This window comes from Rhinopithecus roxellana, chromosome 13 (genome assembly GCF_007565055.1).
Source record: "Rhinopithecus roxellana isolate Shanxi Qingling chromosome 13, ASM756505v1, whole genome shotgun sequence".
In the NCBI taxonomy this organism is placed as follows: domain Eukaryota; kingdom Metazoa; phylum Chordata; class Mammalia; order Primates; family Cercopithecidae; genus Rhinopithecus; species Rhinopithecus roxellana.
The window spans coordinates 93,986,266-94,002,606 of record NC_044561.1 but is presented as its reverse complement, the minus strand read 5'-3'; the positions used below and the strand labels follow the sequence as shown (position 1 = coordinate 94,002,606).

Genomic DNA, 16,341 nt, shown 5'->3' with positions numbered 1-16,341 from the left:
AGAGGGGCAGGGAGCACTTGCTTATCTGGAGCCTGAGAACGCCCTCCGAACTATCGTCTCTCTCTTTTTGCCAATTGTCCAATCTTTCCATTAGCAAAGACTTGGCAAACCACATGGATGTGGGAAGAAACACCTGAGAAACTGGAGAAAGGGGAGGAAAGACGACAGGAGTGACCTGCAGTGTCTGGGTGAAGACACTACACGTATAGGGGTGGGTTTTACCAGGCAGGTGGTTCAAACTGGTGTTGTGCTCAAACATTTCCCTGGAACAAATACCAAGCAACCTGGGCCAGAGATAGCTTTAAATCACTGTGTCTCAAAGTGCATTCAAAGGCACCCTGTATTAGAATCATCCTAGGAGACCTTTGAAAGATGTTAGTTCTAGGGCATCACCCCAGATATTATTTGAGAATCTCGGTGGTGAGACCCTAGAATCTGTAGTTTTACTCTGCTCCCCAGATAATGTTGATGGAGAACTAAGAAGACTTCTGGTTAAAAAGCCTTTACTATCAGTGTATGTGCAACATTATCCAAATTATTGGGCTTCTCTGGGTTCATGTGTTTTCATCTGAAAGTGAAGCTTACTCCTCTATCCTTGCAAAGTTATTTGAGGACTCATGAAGCACCTGGAAGTCCCTAGCACAATGCCTGTCACACTGGAAAGGCTCTCTAAAAATTACAATTAGTGGCATTTTGCTAGCACAATTCTTAACATGTATGTTCCAATTTTACCTGCCAAACAAGAGGTCATGAAAGATTCGAAGGGACTAATACAAGAGTTTTAAATCTGACTTCCACAGTTTTCTGTGTCAATTTATTTTGGATTCAGAGAATTTTTACGCAGGGATTCCCCTCCACCCCAGCTCAGTAAATCACTCAGGGGCTGTCAGTTTTGGGGTGAGGGGATCTGTCAGAGTTTATGAACTTGGATGGAAAAAATTACACCTCCAGTTTTTACTAACCTCAGAAGAAAGGTAGAATTTCCTTCAGTGGTGAATATGGGCATTAAACCACTGCAGTATAAGCAAATCTGTGAATTTGTCATCAATAGAAATAGCCACATTACACCTGACAGCTATATCTCAAAAGAATCATTAATACTCATTACTTCAAAATTATGGTAGTTATTTGACCCATCAAAAGATCTTGTTATTTAAGGCATTATAGTCACGTTTTAAATTGTGATAATGATACTTCAATCGGGTTTTTTTTTTTTTTTTTTTTTTTTGGTAAGCCTACGTATTTTACTTTATGCATTAAAAAACTTTTCTGAGAAGCAGTTTATAAGCTCAGACAGCCAAGAGGGTCCAGGGTCAATGGTACTTCAGCTGTCATTTAAAGTGACAGAGCCTGTCAGGTTGTTTGCTGGTGAAGGTTTACAAAGGCACACATGACAGATGAGATCATAAGTATTTCTTAGCACTGATCTTTTGCTTTCTAGACACTGCTCTGGGTACTGGGACATAGCAGTGAACAAAACACATAAGAACTCCTGTCCTCATGGAACTGAAATATGTGGTGTGTGTGTGTGTGTGTGTGTGTGTGTAAGTACGTGCACGTGCATGTGTGTATACCTGTCTATTTAGGTACAGTTTGAGCATCCCAAATCTGAAAGTCTGAAATCCAAAATGCTTGCAAATTCAAAACTTTTTGAATGTTAACATGATGCTCAAAGAAAATGCTCCTTGGAGCATTGTGGATATCAGATTTTCAGATTTAGGATGCCCAATTGGTAAATATAATGCAAATATTCCAAAATCTGAAAAAAATTCCAAATTCAAAACACTTTTGGTCCCAGGTATTTCAGGTAAGGGATACTCAGCCTGTATTATGATTAATGTGCTGTCATTACCTAACTCTTTGGGGCCTTGGTTAACTCAGTCTAAGTGAATTATATAAGATCTTGAAGTCTTTTCTAGGTTTAAGTTTTTAGAAATGCAGACAATGATGAGGCATAATGATCAAAACATTTGTCTTGTGAGAAAATCTTTCAGGATAAGAAATTTCTTTGCCTTTAGAACAGCATATTTTGATCCAGAAATCAGCAACCCATAGACTTTCTCATGTCCTCTTTTTGTCTTTAGTTTGGTCAGTTTATGTAGGAGTTTCTCTCAGGGTCCCACTCATGTTCCCTCAGCCCTTTCTGGAGGTCATTTGCTGTGTCAGTTTTAGCAAAGGCAACAAATTTGCCCAGGTGTAGTGCAAGGAGAGTTGATGCTGCAGGAATAATTCTCATCTAATGATGGATAGGAGATAATTAAATATACCAGTGCCCCCCTCAAGAAAGACAATTCTCAAGTGTCTCTCAGAAGGTCACCAATGGGATTGAACCCCAGTTGCCTATTGTGGTATCCCATTCATTAAAACACACTTTTCGACTTTGTTCTCCTCTTTGTCTTATTTCTTCACTCTGCCATGTTGACATTCCTGGGATCATCTCCCAAATAAAGTATTTGTGTCTAAGTCTTTATTCGAGCTCTTCTTTTGGCAGCATCTACACCAAGACAATGTACTCATCTGACTTGGAAACACAGCTCAATATGCACACATTTCAAGGATCAAATGAACTGATTTTCCCGCACAATGTGGATTTGTACTGTGTCATGTCACTTCCACAAAATTTCTCCTGCTTGTACATTTTGTATCTGCTTCAGATCAATTTGATCTTTTCTCTGCCTGGAATTTCATTACCATTTTTTTTCGATGACACTGGACTGTTCATTTGATCAGTTTGACCAAGCAGTCTGAACTCATTGGGTTGTTAACTTCATGGTATGATTTACTTTTCCACTGATTGCTACTAAATGTGTTCTTCCCCAGGGATAAAGGGGACATGACTATAACTCAGTCTGATTCCATTTGTCTAATCTAGTTTAAAAATCAATCTCATTCTAATTCAAAGATAATACATCTCTCCTTTGCTCAAGTTAAACTTCTACTAGAGGAAGAGGTAGCAACTGGGAGGTAGTGGCAGGATACAGGGTGTGCTCTTGTATTCTCCCTTTCTTTCTCTGAAATACCTTCTTCAATCATGGGGTCTCATACTAACACTTGACTCTATTCTATGTGGACCAGTGGGGAAGGGAGGTTCCAGTAAGCTAGCTGGCTGCAGTCAGCTGCCTTGGAGATGCTATTGGAGGAAAGGGAGAGGACTGAGTCTCATTTTGGTTCCACTAAAAACTACAGCTTCTGCTTTTTGGAGTGGTCTTTGTGTAGACGACATATGTGGTTTTTAGAGTAAGGGTCAGCTCCAACTTGACCCTGTCTCCATGCAGAAAAGCAATCACATCTCCCTTCAGTTGCCCCCATGGTGCACTCTTCCAAATCACTCTGCAGGTTGGGCATCCTGTTACTTAGTTAAGTGGTTTGACACATTCCCTGCTGTCCTCTCCATGTCCCATCAAACACACTCAAGGGAACTCCATGTCTTCTTCCATGCCCAGTAAAGGCAGAGGAGATCTGTCCAGGGGAGGTTGCCTCCACTTTTGTCTGCCCTGATACGTCATAGACAATACCTTTTTTTCATCCTGTTAGCTCAGACTACTCCCTGAGGGTTTTCACCTTCCAACATTTCTGGATGGGAAATAGGCTGTTTATATACAAGTTCCCTCACCCCCCAACTTCATGAGGTCAATATTAATATCCTCCTTGTCTCCCAAAGTGGAGGAAAGAGCCCAACATTCTCTTCTAGACTCCCAGAGAGCTCTCACCACACCCTCTTGAATCCAGGTTCTACTATAAAGACACACGCACATGTATGTTTATTATGGCATTATTCACAATAGCAAAGACTTAGAACCAACCCAAATGTCCATCAATAATAGACTGGATAAAGAAAATGTGGCACATATACACCATGAAATACTATGCAGCCATAAAAAAGATGAGTTCATGTACCTTGCAGGGACATGGATGAAGCTGGAAACCATCATTCTCAGCAAACTATCACAAGAACAGAAAACCAAACACCATATGTTCTCATTCATAAGTGGGAGTTGAACAATGAGAACACATGGACATAGGGAGGGGAACATCACACACTGGGGCCTGTGAGGGGGTGGGTGGTTAGGGAAGAGATAACACTAGAAGAAATACCTAATGTAGGTGATGGGTTGATGGGTGCAGCAAGCCACCACGAGACGTGTATACTTATATAACAAAACTGCACGTACTGCACATGTCACCCAGAACTTAAAGTATAAAAAATAAATAAATTAATAATAATAAAAAAAATTCCTCAGATCAGTTTTGCATTTTGGAACAGGGAAGTAGAATGAGAGTCTTTAGCCCTGAACCTGGCTTTCCTTGAACTTGGCCTTCCAGAATTCAGTACTTTTTTTTTTCAGTAGTGGTATTGATATCACCATCTCACACTCTTTACAATCTCTAGGGATGGATATATTTGTCTTTAGGTCATGTCATCACAATGTTACATACAACTTTGTACCAACTCATTTGTACTCCCCGATATCACAAAGAAATCATTCTTGGTTACCCAAGAAAATAAATTTGGGAAATTACTGTTTCCAATAACACAATGGGGAAAAGGCAAACATTTATTTTTATTTGTAAATGCAGTTTCTGCCAATAGTTAGTGCTCACAAAACCTTTTAAGCTACAGTAACTTTTGGTAAACTCAATGAACTTTAAAAAATACCTGATGGTAAGAAAATTACAGAAAAATTTCCATTACACTGTCGAAAATGTTTGGAATCCAAAATCCACTATTTTCTGCAATAGTTTTTAATGTTTGTTCTGGTTTAAAAAAGATTTTCTTTTTCTTTTCTTTCTACTTCTACATAGTCCTGGTTAAATTAATACAATCTGTCTCATGAATATTTAGGACTGCAATTTTCTGGATTTAGATTGTTTTTATTCTCACATATTTATATTAATACTTTAATATTTTACATAAAACATTGATTTGCTGTGTTTTATGAAGCAAATCATAGATCCTATTTATGGAGGCATTTCCAGTTTGAAGGAAAACTGAAAATCTAATCAGTAGAAGGTCATTTTATGCCTTTTTTTCCTTTTTAGCAGTAATAAATAATTAGCAACCTATTAATTACAAAAATTCTTAATTATGCTTAGAGCAACCAGAGCGCTATCACAAATTTAAATTCATATTTGTTACAGTATATGAAATAGTTAAGAAAAGCCTCTGTTTTTCCAGTTTGGTAACAAATGGCTTTTGTCTGATGCATAATTAATAGAAACTAATGATGACTATGTAGCTCTTCCAGAGTTTTAAAGGCAAATCTATATTGGCCTACAATTAACATGCAAATTCATCCAACAAGCAACACAAAATGTATTGTAGTAGTCATTCATTTTATCAACATTCAAGAAGATCTAGACAGCAGCACGACTCTCCTATGTCGGAAACACATTGTAACATGGGCACAACTGAAGTCAGATCATACCTGGTAAAATACCCTCTTGCTAATTCGTCCTCTAGAGTCAGTTCAGACTTCCAGCACGATACATGAACAATAGCAATTAATACTGTGGTACAAAGGTAAATACAGACAAGAGTTTGGTGTGCTAGCATACAGAGTTTTAAAAATGGTGACAAATGAAACCAAACGTCTTGCCCTGTTCTCTCCTCTCCCTTTGTGAGCCTGGAATTCTCATGGTCTCACTGAAACATTCTATTTTGGGAACTGAGTCCAATGATCCTAGCACTGAAATTGCTCCCTGGGAGGGAAATTCGGCCACAAGGGAACATTGTACCCATTTGAGAAAGGGCACTGAGGGAAACATTGTGGTGTGCAAAAAATGGTTTGCTACTACAGGCGTTGATGGAAAACGTGATTTTAAAAAATATTTAGGTTTATCCCAAGGAGTGGTATACTGTGGCTCAAATTTTATTTCATTATTTTTGGTTGGATTAATGAAACGTGCACACTATCACCATCACTCTTAATTCTTCTTCCATCAAATAAGACACTTGTTAGGATAAGAAAGATATTTTACTAAAGCTGACGGTGATTGAGAGTCATTCAGTATTCAAAGTTCCTAAAGAATCATTGGTTCTCTTAAAGGGATAAAAAAGTAGGAAAGGCTTTGTTCAAACTCCTGCTAGTAAACAAGTATTACTTCAACTGATACAATGACTACATGACATCAAAGTACTATAAATTATCAAAACTATCGTACAGAAAAATTACAAATTCGTTGCAAAATACATTATACTGCTACCATTAAGAAAAAAGTGCTTTTTGTTTTCCTTTCTTTCTTTTTTTTTTTTTTTTTTTTTTTTGCCAGAAAAGTATTCTTTCAATATAGAAAATCCTACATGTTACCCTGCATGTGGCTAGGATATATCATAACGGAGTTTGTACTGAGTCCTTCTGATTTGCTGGATGAAGGGCTGAAAAATGTATTAATGACTTATTAAAGCCATGCTCCAAATGACCACGCCAGCTGTCAGTGGAGAGATGCCTATTTAAGACACAAGAAGATGCCCTGGTCTGTCGAACCCTGCCGGTCATCACACTGTCCTACCAATTGGCTGGTCTAGAATGCACAGGCCTTTTGCACGTTCTGTGTTTCCTTTTGTTCTCCTGAATTATTCTCATGTCCTCATCTAGCTTTGACACCTACACGAATCCTCTGCTCAGTGATGCCTGTATTGTCTCATGAGGGGGACGATGCAAGATGGTGGACCTGCTAGTTTTAAGAATGGATGTCCGAGGAGTTCCTGGGCCGTTGCTCTCTGAGAGGGCTCCCTCACCAACATCAGGTCTAGGAATCCCCGGAGCACTGAAGAAACCTGTGGAAACACACAGATACCAATCTGAGGACTAACACAGACACCTAACCCAGTCCCCAAAATGTTTTCCCCATTCATCCTATCAACAACTTCAAATTCCAGAAAGTTATCTTAAGGAGAAAGATGTTATGAAAGTGAAAGCAGGTCTTGCCTTTAAAATTCCACTTTTTCCTTACCTTTTTCAAGTTTGAAATAATAGGTGTAAATGATAGATCAACTAAGAATGAAAACTTATTTACTAAATACAATAACAGTGGCAATCACAGCGATAAGAGCAGCTATTACAAAATGTTTACTATGTGCAGGTGCTGGTCACACATGCTTGATGAAGCATAGTAAAAACAGGGAGCCGTTTCATTTTTCTAACTGCAACCACACAGGCTCTGTGAAATCCCTTTCTTTAAGAGAAACAAGCTCTTGTAAGGATACCTAACACATCTCATTATTTTTCTTTAAAGGTCTTGTAATTTACTTTTTAAAGCTATGTCTTACATTATGTATGTATTTAGAGATGAGGGCTCACTATGTTGCCCAGGCTCAAACTCCTGTGCTCAAGTGATCCTCCCACCTCAGCCTCCTGAGTAGCTGGGAGTACAAGCACGTGCCAGCATGCTCAAGTTCCTCTGCACAAATACTAAGCGTATGGCTCAATGGATTTTTTACACACATTTACCCCTATTTACTTTCCACTCCTATCAAGATACAGTCATTATTTTAATTTCTAATAGCATAACTTAGTTTTGTTTACTTTTGTACTTCATCAAAATGGAGTCCTATATTTGATTTCTTCTCCGTCTGGCTTCTTTCACTCAGCGTTGTATCTGTGAGATTCATCCCCAATGTGTGGCAAAAGTTATATCTTTTACATTACTGTGTAGTATTCATTGTCCAATTATACCACACATTATTTATCCCTTTGGGAAACAACCTTGGGCTGGTTTCCAGTTTTTCAAAACCATTAGGATTAAAGTTATTCTTGTACATGGTTTTGAAGAACATTGGCACTCATCTCATTGGGTATGAGACTATTTTCATATGATATATTTTTAGTCAATTTTTTTTTTTTTTTTTTTTTTTGAGGCATAGTCTCACTCTGTCACCCAGGCTGGAGTGCAGTGGCACAATCTTGGCTCACTGCAAGTTCCGCCTCCCAGGTTCACACCATTCTCCTGCCTCACCCTCCTAAGTAGCTGGGACTACAGGCACCCGCCACCATACCCGGCTAATTTTTTGAATTTTTAGTAGAGATGGGGTTTCACGGTATTAGCCAGATGGTCTTCATCTCCTGACCTCATGATCCGCCCACCTCAGCCTCCCAAAGTGCTGGGACTAGAAGCGTAAGCCACCACGCCCAGCCACTTTTCGTTATTTAAACTTAGTCCAATCTAGTACAAATTTCAGTCTTTTTTTGTTGTTGTTTATGTTTTTGTAGGTCCACACAACCTATATGAGTGATTCCACTGGGGCTCTTCCCTAAGATTTAGGGGTGAGGAAGGAGGAGATACTACCATTGCAAACAATTCTCCTCCAAAAGGCAGCCACACACTCTCTTTTATTGTCGTAAAATAGATAGGAGGAGAGGTGTGTATGGGGCCAGTGTTTATAGTAGTAGTCCTACAGAAATGATCCTCTGAGCAAGTCCTGCGGAAATCTGGCAGCTCCTACAGTGGTGATTCTTGGATGAAGCATCATTATTTTCTGAGCTCGTCCTAACTGGCAATCCTTGGAAAACAGGAAAGACTCCACTCAATCTCTTAAAAGTATTATATTAACCATGACCTTCATTGCCCTGTACAATCTAGCTCCTGCCCATCTCTCCAACAAGGCCTACCTTTTTCCTCTTGCTCACTTTGCTCTGCAATATAGGCCTTCTTTCTTGGCTTAAGGCCTTTCCACTTGATGCTCCCCCTGCCTGGGACCTTTTTCTCCAAGATCTTTGCATGGCTGTACCTTCTTCCTATTCAGGTCCCAGCTCTGTTGATCCCTCCCTAGAAATGGCTTCCTTCCCTCTTCAGCTTAAATCAGTGATATGGTTTGGCTCTGTGTCCCCACCCAAATCTCATCTCAAATTGTAATCCTCACATGTCAAGGTAGGGACTTGGTGGAAGGTAATTGGGTCATGGGGGCAGTTTCCCCCATGCTATTCTCAAGATAGTGAGAGAATTCTCATGAGAGCTGATAGTTTTATAAGTGTCTGGCATTTCCCCTGTGCTCTCTCTCTCTCCCCTGCCACCATGTAAGACATGCCTTGCTTTCCCTTTGCCTTCTACCATGATTGTAAGTATCCTGAGGCCTCTCCAGCCATGTGGAACTGCGAGTCAATTAAACCTCTTTTATTTGTAAATTACTCAGTCTTGGGTATTTCTTTATAGTAGTGTAAAAACAGACTCACACAACCAACTTTCAATCCCTTCTCCTGCACACTCCATCACATCACAGTATGTTTTTCTTTCATAGTATGTACTATACTCTGAAATCATTTTATTTGTTTGTTTGTGGTTTATTATCTGTTTCCCCAATTAGAATGCAGAGTCTACAGAGTCAGAAAATCTGGGGTCATGCACGGCGATGTCCCAAGCTATTAGATGTCCCCAGCATGTAATAGATGCTGAATGAATGAGTATGGCATAGAGCACCTGATTTACTCTTCAAACCAACCCTTTGGGATAGAGGACAATTGTAACCCATTTTATAGATGAAGAACTTTGGGGTAGGAAAGGCTGAGTCACTTGTCCAGTAAAAGAACAGAAGAACAGAGATTCAAACCTAAGTGACTAGTTCCAAAGCCCATGCCCAGGATCTCCCTGCTGGATGTGGTAAGTCAGTCTTAAAAACCAGAGAGAGATGGAAAAATCCAAAAACCATTCTGCACTTCAGCAATAGCTGCTGCTTCTCACCTTGTGTAGGTCCTTCACTCTTGGAGGTAAACTGTCCCGGATCCTCCGCATCGCCTGGAGGGGAGGCTCGTTGAAGTAGGGGGGCTCACCATCGATCATTTCTATCACCATGATCCCAAGGGACCAGATGTCCACCTGTTGGGCACATCCCACTGGTTATCTCGGGCAAGGAGAACATTCTGAAACATCAAGTGCGTCCACAGAACCCAAGAGGTTCATACTCATTCACAAATGAATATGGTATTTGTAACCTCTCAACATTTACAATACAGATTTATAGGCTAAACTGCTGGGTAACGGAGTTTTTGCTAACAATCTTTGCCTTTTCTGGACAACTTCAGTGAGGGTTCCACCCTTCAGACATAAATGAATATCTTAACCTTGTAAAGTTTAGCACTTTAATTTTTACTCTGTAAACTTTAGTAGTTAACTGTCTATTAGGGCAGATGAGAAAATCTTCCAGTTTAATGCTATGAAAATGGAGAAGAAGGTTGTATTTAAACCATAAACAAATAAGAAAGTTTTGACATATTTGTGACAAACTGCAAAGGGCTACCTTGCAGGAAGCAGAATATATTCTGATTGTTTTATTAATTAGATTTAAAAATAGTTATTTTCTCCCCTACTTGGGGATTTCCTCCCCCTACCTTTTATTATCATTTCAAAACAGCATGCACAAAACCTCGCTTTACAAAAGCATTTTCAGGGATTGGAGAAAAGAAAAGGAAGAGATGACAAGCAATTAGTAAAGAATGGGAAGTCAGGACAATGAGGAGCCATCACTGTGCTATAAACTCCCAGTTCCACTCACTTCCCCATTAGGGCCTCTTTATACTTCTTATCTGATGAATGTATTGCTATTATTACCCCTTGCAGTGACCTTCACTGAGAATTTATCTCTCAGGACCACAGTGAGAAAAACAAGTTGAGGACTCACCCAAGGTCAAGCAAACAAGAGAAAGAGAAAGATTCTGCTGTAACTTATGCTGATGTCCTTAGTTCATTGCCATGTCTTCTCATGCTTCTCTTCTCCCAGAATCACCATCCACACCACAAAGTGTGGAAACACTATGGCTAGCCGAAGCATACCCCTTGGCTTCCACCTGTATGTAGCCTTATGTGCCTCTGAGCTTCCACCCATGCTATTACCTCCCAAGAAGGCCCTTCCTCTACTCCCTCTGACCCTGCATTTTCACACTTCCAGGCCCTACCCCTTAAAAGATTATGAGTGATTATTTTCATTCCAGTGGAAACAGAAATTGTGCCATGTTTTTGACTATGAGTCACATATTATTTTTTTCCTATAAGAAACCACTGTGTAGGTCCTTCACTGTGAGATGTAAACTGTATTGAAAACAGTTGCTCATTTAAATATCACCTCTGTTTTGTGGTACTTTCTTTGATCCTCTTTCCTTCCTCTGAATCCTCATGCCTGCTCATCTGCATGTCTCCAGCCACTTTGCAAGTTGCATTGCCTTGCTTTGTGTGTGCCTGCTACTGAGAGTGGGATCACAGTTGGAGTGACTTTTCCACAGTGTCCACTGTAGGACTGCAATAAAGAGCCCTTGGATAAATACTGCAGTGGTCTACCCCAGGGGTGGCCAGGCTCCCTCCTGCCACAGCTTACATCTGTGCCTCATCTAGTGAGTGGGGATCCAATGTGGAGTCAAAAGTCATTGCCACCATCTCCTGTGGTCACCAACTATCTCAGAACCCTGTGCCTGTCCCAGTCCTGCCACTCCTGACTATGACTGTGACCCCCTTACCTCTGTCCCATAAGGTAGCCTAGAAATCACCTCAGGGGCCATCCAGTAGGGAGTGCCAACCAATGATTTCCTCTTCGGCACCTCTTTGGAAACTTGAGCACAGAAACCAAAATCAGATAACTTTATCTGAAAAGGAAAGGAATGCAACAAACTAGCAATTTTAAAACAATGTCTGCTAGACATGAAAATACAAACACAGAGAGTTTCAAATTTAAAACAAAGCAGTCTCATCAACAGGCCTTGGACATATCAGGGGAGGGACTGTCAGACCCTTTTATTGGAAAGGCATGGTCCATTTTAATGGAGAAACTTCTCCTGGGCCCACCAGGATCAACTTCCAAATGTCTAAACTCCCGCTGCCTACATTACTTCTATAAAATGATGAAACAAAAACAAAAAACTTTACGAATTAAATACACCACAAACAACAAATTTGTTACATCCCAAGCCCACAAGTTTAACGTAATGTAACAGATGATGCTTTCATATACGTAAATTGCTATTCTCAATGTGAATTTTGAACAAACTGATAACATTTAGTTTCCTTTGAGTTGAGCACATTCAGATTTCTATGTACCATGAGGCAAATCAAAGAACCATCTCTTTTCTATATTTGAAATATTGCAAGGCCTTTGTTTATCCAGGATGTGGAAATGTCACTTTTAGTATTGGATCCCCTTCCCTTTTTGGTTTGATACTTTGTCCATGACAGTTGAAGCTACCACGGTGAACATCAATGGAAGTGGAAACACAGGCATAGAAACTGGGTGTCAGCACTTGGTTGTAAGGGGTTTAAGGTGGTCATCCTAAGGGCTCAGTGTATATACATGTTATTTACCTTAGATATCATCAAGGAGAAAAAAAGACTTGGAAATTTCTTTCCCAGAGCTCATGTACTCTTAAGAACATACTGCACAGTTAGGCACCCTGCTGGTTTATGAATTCTAGATGACCAGGATTCAGTTTATTTCTGGAAGCCATAATTTCTAGTCATGATGACCTGGTCTGAACTTCAAACAGCCTTATGAAAGAGATATCAAAGAGCCACTTAGAGTTGTTGGTGATAATAGAACACAAAAGGAACCAATGGTTCAGAATGACCATTTGAAGTTAAAAAATTTTTAAAAATCCATAGTACAGTCTCCAAGGTATGAATTCTCTCTTAATTCTCTTCACACCTCCCTGAACTTCCTCTTTCAACCTTTCTTTTCCCTGGCTCTACCTCTGCCATCCGCCTCTTAAATATTAGGGTTCCCTAGGGTTCTGGTTTCCTCTCTCACATCTTCTCTTCTTAGATTCTCTTACTGGATACTCTTTTTCTTTCTATGCTTAGTTCAGACCTCTCTCCTCCATTCAAAACCTGTATTTCCAACTAGTATATATTTCTGTATGGATGACCACAAGTACTTCCAAACTCAGCATCCCTCTCTCTGCTCCAAAACCTGACCCCTTTTCCATCAATCCTGTTCTAGTGAATGACACCAACATCCACCAACATCTATCCATGAAAATCATCCTTGACCCTTCTCTCCATCTCGTTCCAAGTCTTCCTGGTTAGAGTTTAAAAAAACTATCTCTGTAGCTTCAGGACCCATGATAGTGCTTGGCCCATGATAGGTTTTCAAAATCAAAATTGTTGCATGAATTGATGAGCCTCAATCATAAGAAGTGAAAGAGGCCTCTGCAAATGAAGAACACGTGCATTAATATATTATAAAGATCAGGATTCAGCAGGGAGTTCTGAACCAAAGGCAAGATTCCCCCTGCCACACATGTTATTACGGTAATTTCCAAACATACAGCAAAGCTGAAAGAATTACAGAGTGAACATCCCTACATGCATGAGTAGATTCTATAATTATTAATGTTTTGCTGTGTGGGCTTTATCATATACCTATCTCTCTATTCATCCATCTAATCATCTAATTTTTGATGCATTTCAAACTGAATTGCTGACAGCAGTACACCTCACTCCTAATTGAGCATTAACTGGAGTTCAATGTGTTTCTTTTTTAACAGTTTAAAAATTTACATAGAGTGAAATGTACACGCTTTAGGTTTATCACGTGATGAGGTTTGACCTACTATCAAGATCTGGGCAACACCATCGCTAGGGCACGGATGAGAGGGTCCTTGGGATATGAGTGGTAGTCAAACCCTTGAAGGGCCATAGCATGAGAAAACAACACAGTCAAATATGAAATACTGGGCACCTGGGGTGATTGAAATTGAAGCATTACTGGAGACTGAAGAGAAAGACATCAAGAAATCAGAAACAATGGAGAATAAATTAGGAAAGCCAAGGTGGGGATAGCAGCATCTAGGACACAACAGGGGGATGAAACCAGGTAAGAACTGAGAGTCACTGTTGTGCTCGGCAATGAGGGCATCCCTAGTAGCCTCTAGTTTCAGGTTGAGTCGGGGTGGAATACAGAGAGTAGTCAGGTAGATCTCAGTCAGACTGCTTTTCAAGAAATGAGATGTATTTTACAGATAGAAGATATCCAGCAGTTATAAATGTGGTGAATATGATAATGATGACAATGATAATTAACACTATTTTCTAGAGTGGGTTGAATGTCTCCCAGAATTCACACCCAATCAAACCACAGAATGTGATCTTATTGGAAAAGAGTCTTTGCAGGTCTAATTAGTGAAGGTGAGGTCATACTGGATTGGGGACAGGCCCTAAATCCCAAGACTGATATAGAAATAGGAGAGGACACACAGACATATAGATAAGAAGACCATGTGAAGGTAAAGCAGAGACTGGAGGGATGAGTTTACAAGCCAAGCAACACTGAGGATTGCCACAACCACCAGAAACCAGGAGAAATGTATATAAAGCTTCTTCCTCAGAGCCTCCAGAAGGAATCAACACTGCCCACATCTTGATTTTGGACCTCTGGACTCTTGAACCTTGAGAATACATTTCATGCAGAGAGAAGAAAATGCTACTCAATTGGTAGCAATTTGTTATAGCAGTCCTGGGAAATGAATACACTCACTGAGCTCTTACTACCTGCCAGGTAACACTATGAACACTTTACATGTATTATCTCATTTGACTGCTCCCAAGAAACTAACAAGGTAAGAAATATTATTATCTCAATTTTCCAGAGAAGTAAGCCAAAACACAGTAGTGCTTAGGCCACTTTGCCAAGGATACAGAGCTAGTAACGGAAAGAGCCAGGATTCAGGAATTTAATCACCACTCTGTACTGAAGAGCAAAGTTACAGGCTGAAAGAAGGGAGTTACTGGAGTGGTAGATGTTGAAGAAAGAGGAGAGAGTGAGGGAAACTGATGGTAGGGTTTTTAAAGCATCCCTGTAGGAGTGATGGGACGGGATCCAGGGTCTTGCTATTTAAAGCATCATCTTCATCAATAGCAGCAGCTGCAACGTCACCTGGGAGCTTGTTAGATTTGCAGAACCTCAGGCCCCATCACAAACCTGCTGAAGTCACAGTTTCCACTTTAACAAGATCCCCAGGCCATTGGTGTACACATTATAGCTTGAGTCATAGGAGATCACAGTTCCGCCAAGAAACAGAAGAGGGAGGAGGTCACACGGACAGGTGGGGATGAAGGGGCATTTGTTTGCACAGAGTCTAATCTCTTTAGCATTCTGACAAAAGCCTTAACATTTTCACCACACTGTCTTCCTACTCTGAGCTAAACACACTACAGTCCACCTGAACAGCTTTTAAAGTCCTCTGTAACCTGGTGCCTTTTCACATAGCCAACCTCATTCCTCATGGCTTTCTGCACACAGTAAAACCATTCTTAGGGACCAGGGCTGTTCCTAGAATGTAGGATTTCCAGTGCTAAAACCCGGAAAGTTCTGTGCAAATCAGAAAGAGGTGGTCATCTTATGGTCCATTCCCAACTCTGAGTTTTCGTTGATGGTTTTTTCTTGCATATTCAATTCTCAGGCATACATCAAGGGCTTTATCAACTCTAACATTCTCCAGAACTCTTCTCAGGAGCCCATGTTGATCTCTCTCCTTTCCAAATTCAGAGAATTTGGCATGCACTCAATCCTGAACTGTTTTCTGGTGCTGATTTTCCGCCTCTAGCTAGAGATGACATTCCTTGGGGACAACAACTCTGCTTTCTGATTGCAGAGCCTTACTGTGTTCCTTAAGAGCTGGGCAAACAAACAGTAGAAACTCAGAAAACACATGCTACTAGATTTATTTTATATTGACACATGTACATAGTAGTACACCAGGTGACAGAAGACACACTGAAGCTCTTTCTGAAAACGTCCGAAGCATACTGAAGATAGCTGTTCTTAGAATCAAAGTTGGAACACAGATTAAATGAAAGTAACATTTTAGAAATAATTTTATTTTATTTTATTTTTTTGAGACGGAGTCTCGCTCTGTCGCCCAGGCTGGAGTGCAGTGGCGCGATCTTGGTTCACTGCAAGCTCCGCCTCCCGGGTTTACGCCATTCTCCTGCCTCAGCCTCCCGAGTAGCTGGGACTACAGGCGCCGCCACCTCGCCCCGCTAGTTTTTTTGTATTTTTTAGTAGAGACGGGGTTTCACCGTGTTAGCCAGGATGGTCTCGATCTCCTGACCTCGTGATCCGCCCGTCTCAGCCTCCTAAAGTGCTGGGATTACAGGCGTGAGCCACCGCGCCCGGCCATTTTGGAAATTATTAATGTGATTTTTTTTTTTTCATTTCCTTGTTCATGATATTCTCACTAATTGTCTTAAGGCCAGTGATTTGGACCAATGGTGGTATGATTTGAATTGGAAGGGATTAGATTTTTCCCAAAGAAATGCTAGAGAAAGCTGGTTTAGTAGAGAGGTGATATTCACAATTTCTTATCAAGAATCAATCCCAGAGGACTCAGATCATAGAATTCCACATGTGTATGAAAAAGAGGGTCT

At 40.4% G+C, this 16,341-nt stretch overlaps 1 protein-coding gene across 2 annotated transcripts in view; it reads right to left on the bottom strand.

Moving 5' to 3' along the window:
- Window positions 1-4,538: 4,538 nt before the first annotated feature.
- PAK5 (p21 (RAC1) activated kinase 5) overlaps window positions 4,539-16,341 on the bottom strand; it is a 316,229-nt gene continuing 304,426 nt past the window's right edge. The window contains exons 8-10 of one of the 2 annotated variants that reach the window (XM_010355272.2): window positions 11,442-11,567; window positions 9,676-9,810; window positions 4,539-6,778 (exon numbers count right to left, since the gene is read on the bottom strand). In XM_010355272.2, coding sequence (XP_010353574.1) covers window positions 6,623-6,778; window positions 9,676-9,810; window positions 11,442-11,567 — 417 coding nt within the window. In that variant the 3' untranslated portion in view covers window positions 4,539-6,622. The remainder of the gene's footprint in view (window positions 6,779-9,675; window positions 9,811-11,441; window positions 11,568-16,341) is intronic. The other variant, XM_010355273.2, reaches the window with a different exon arrangement.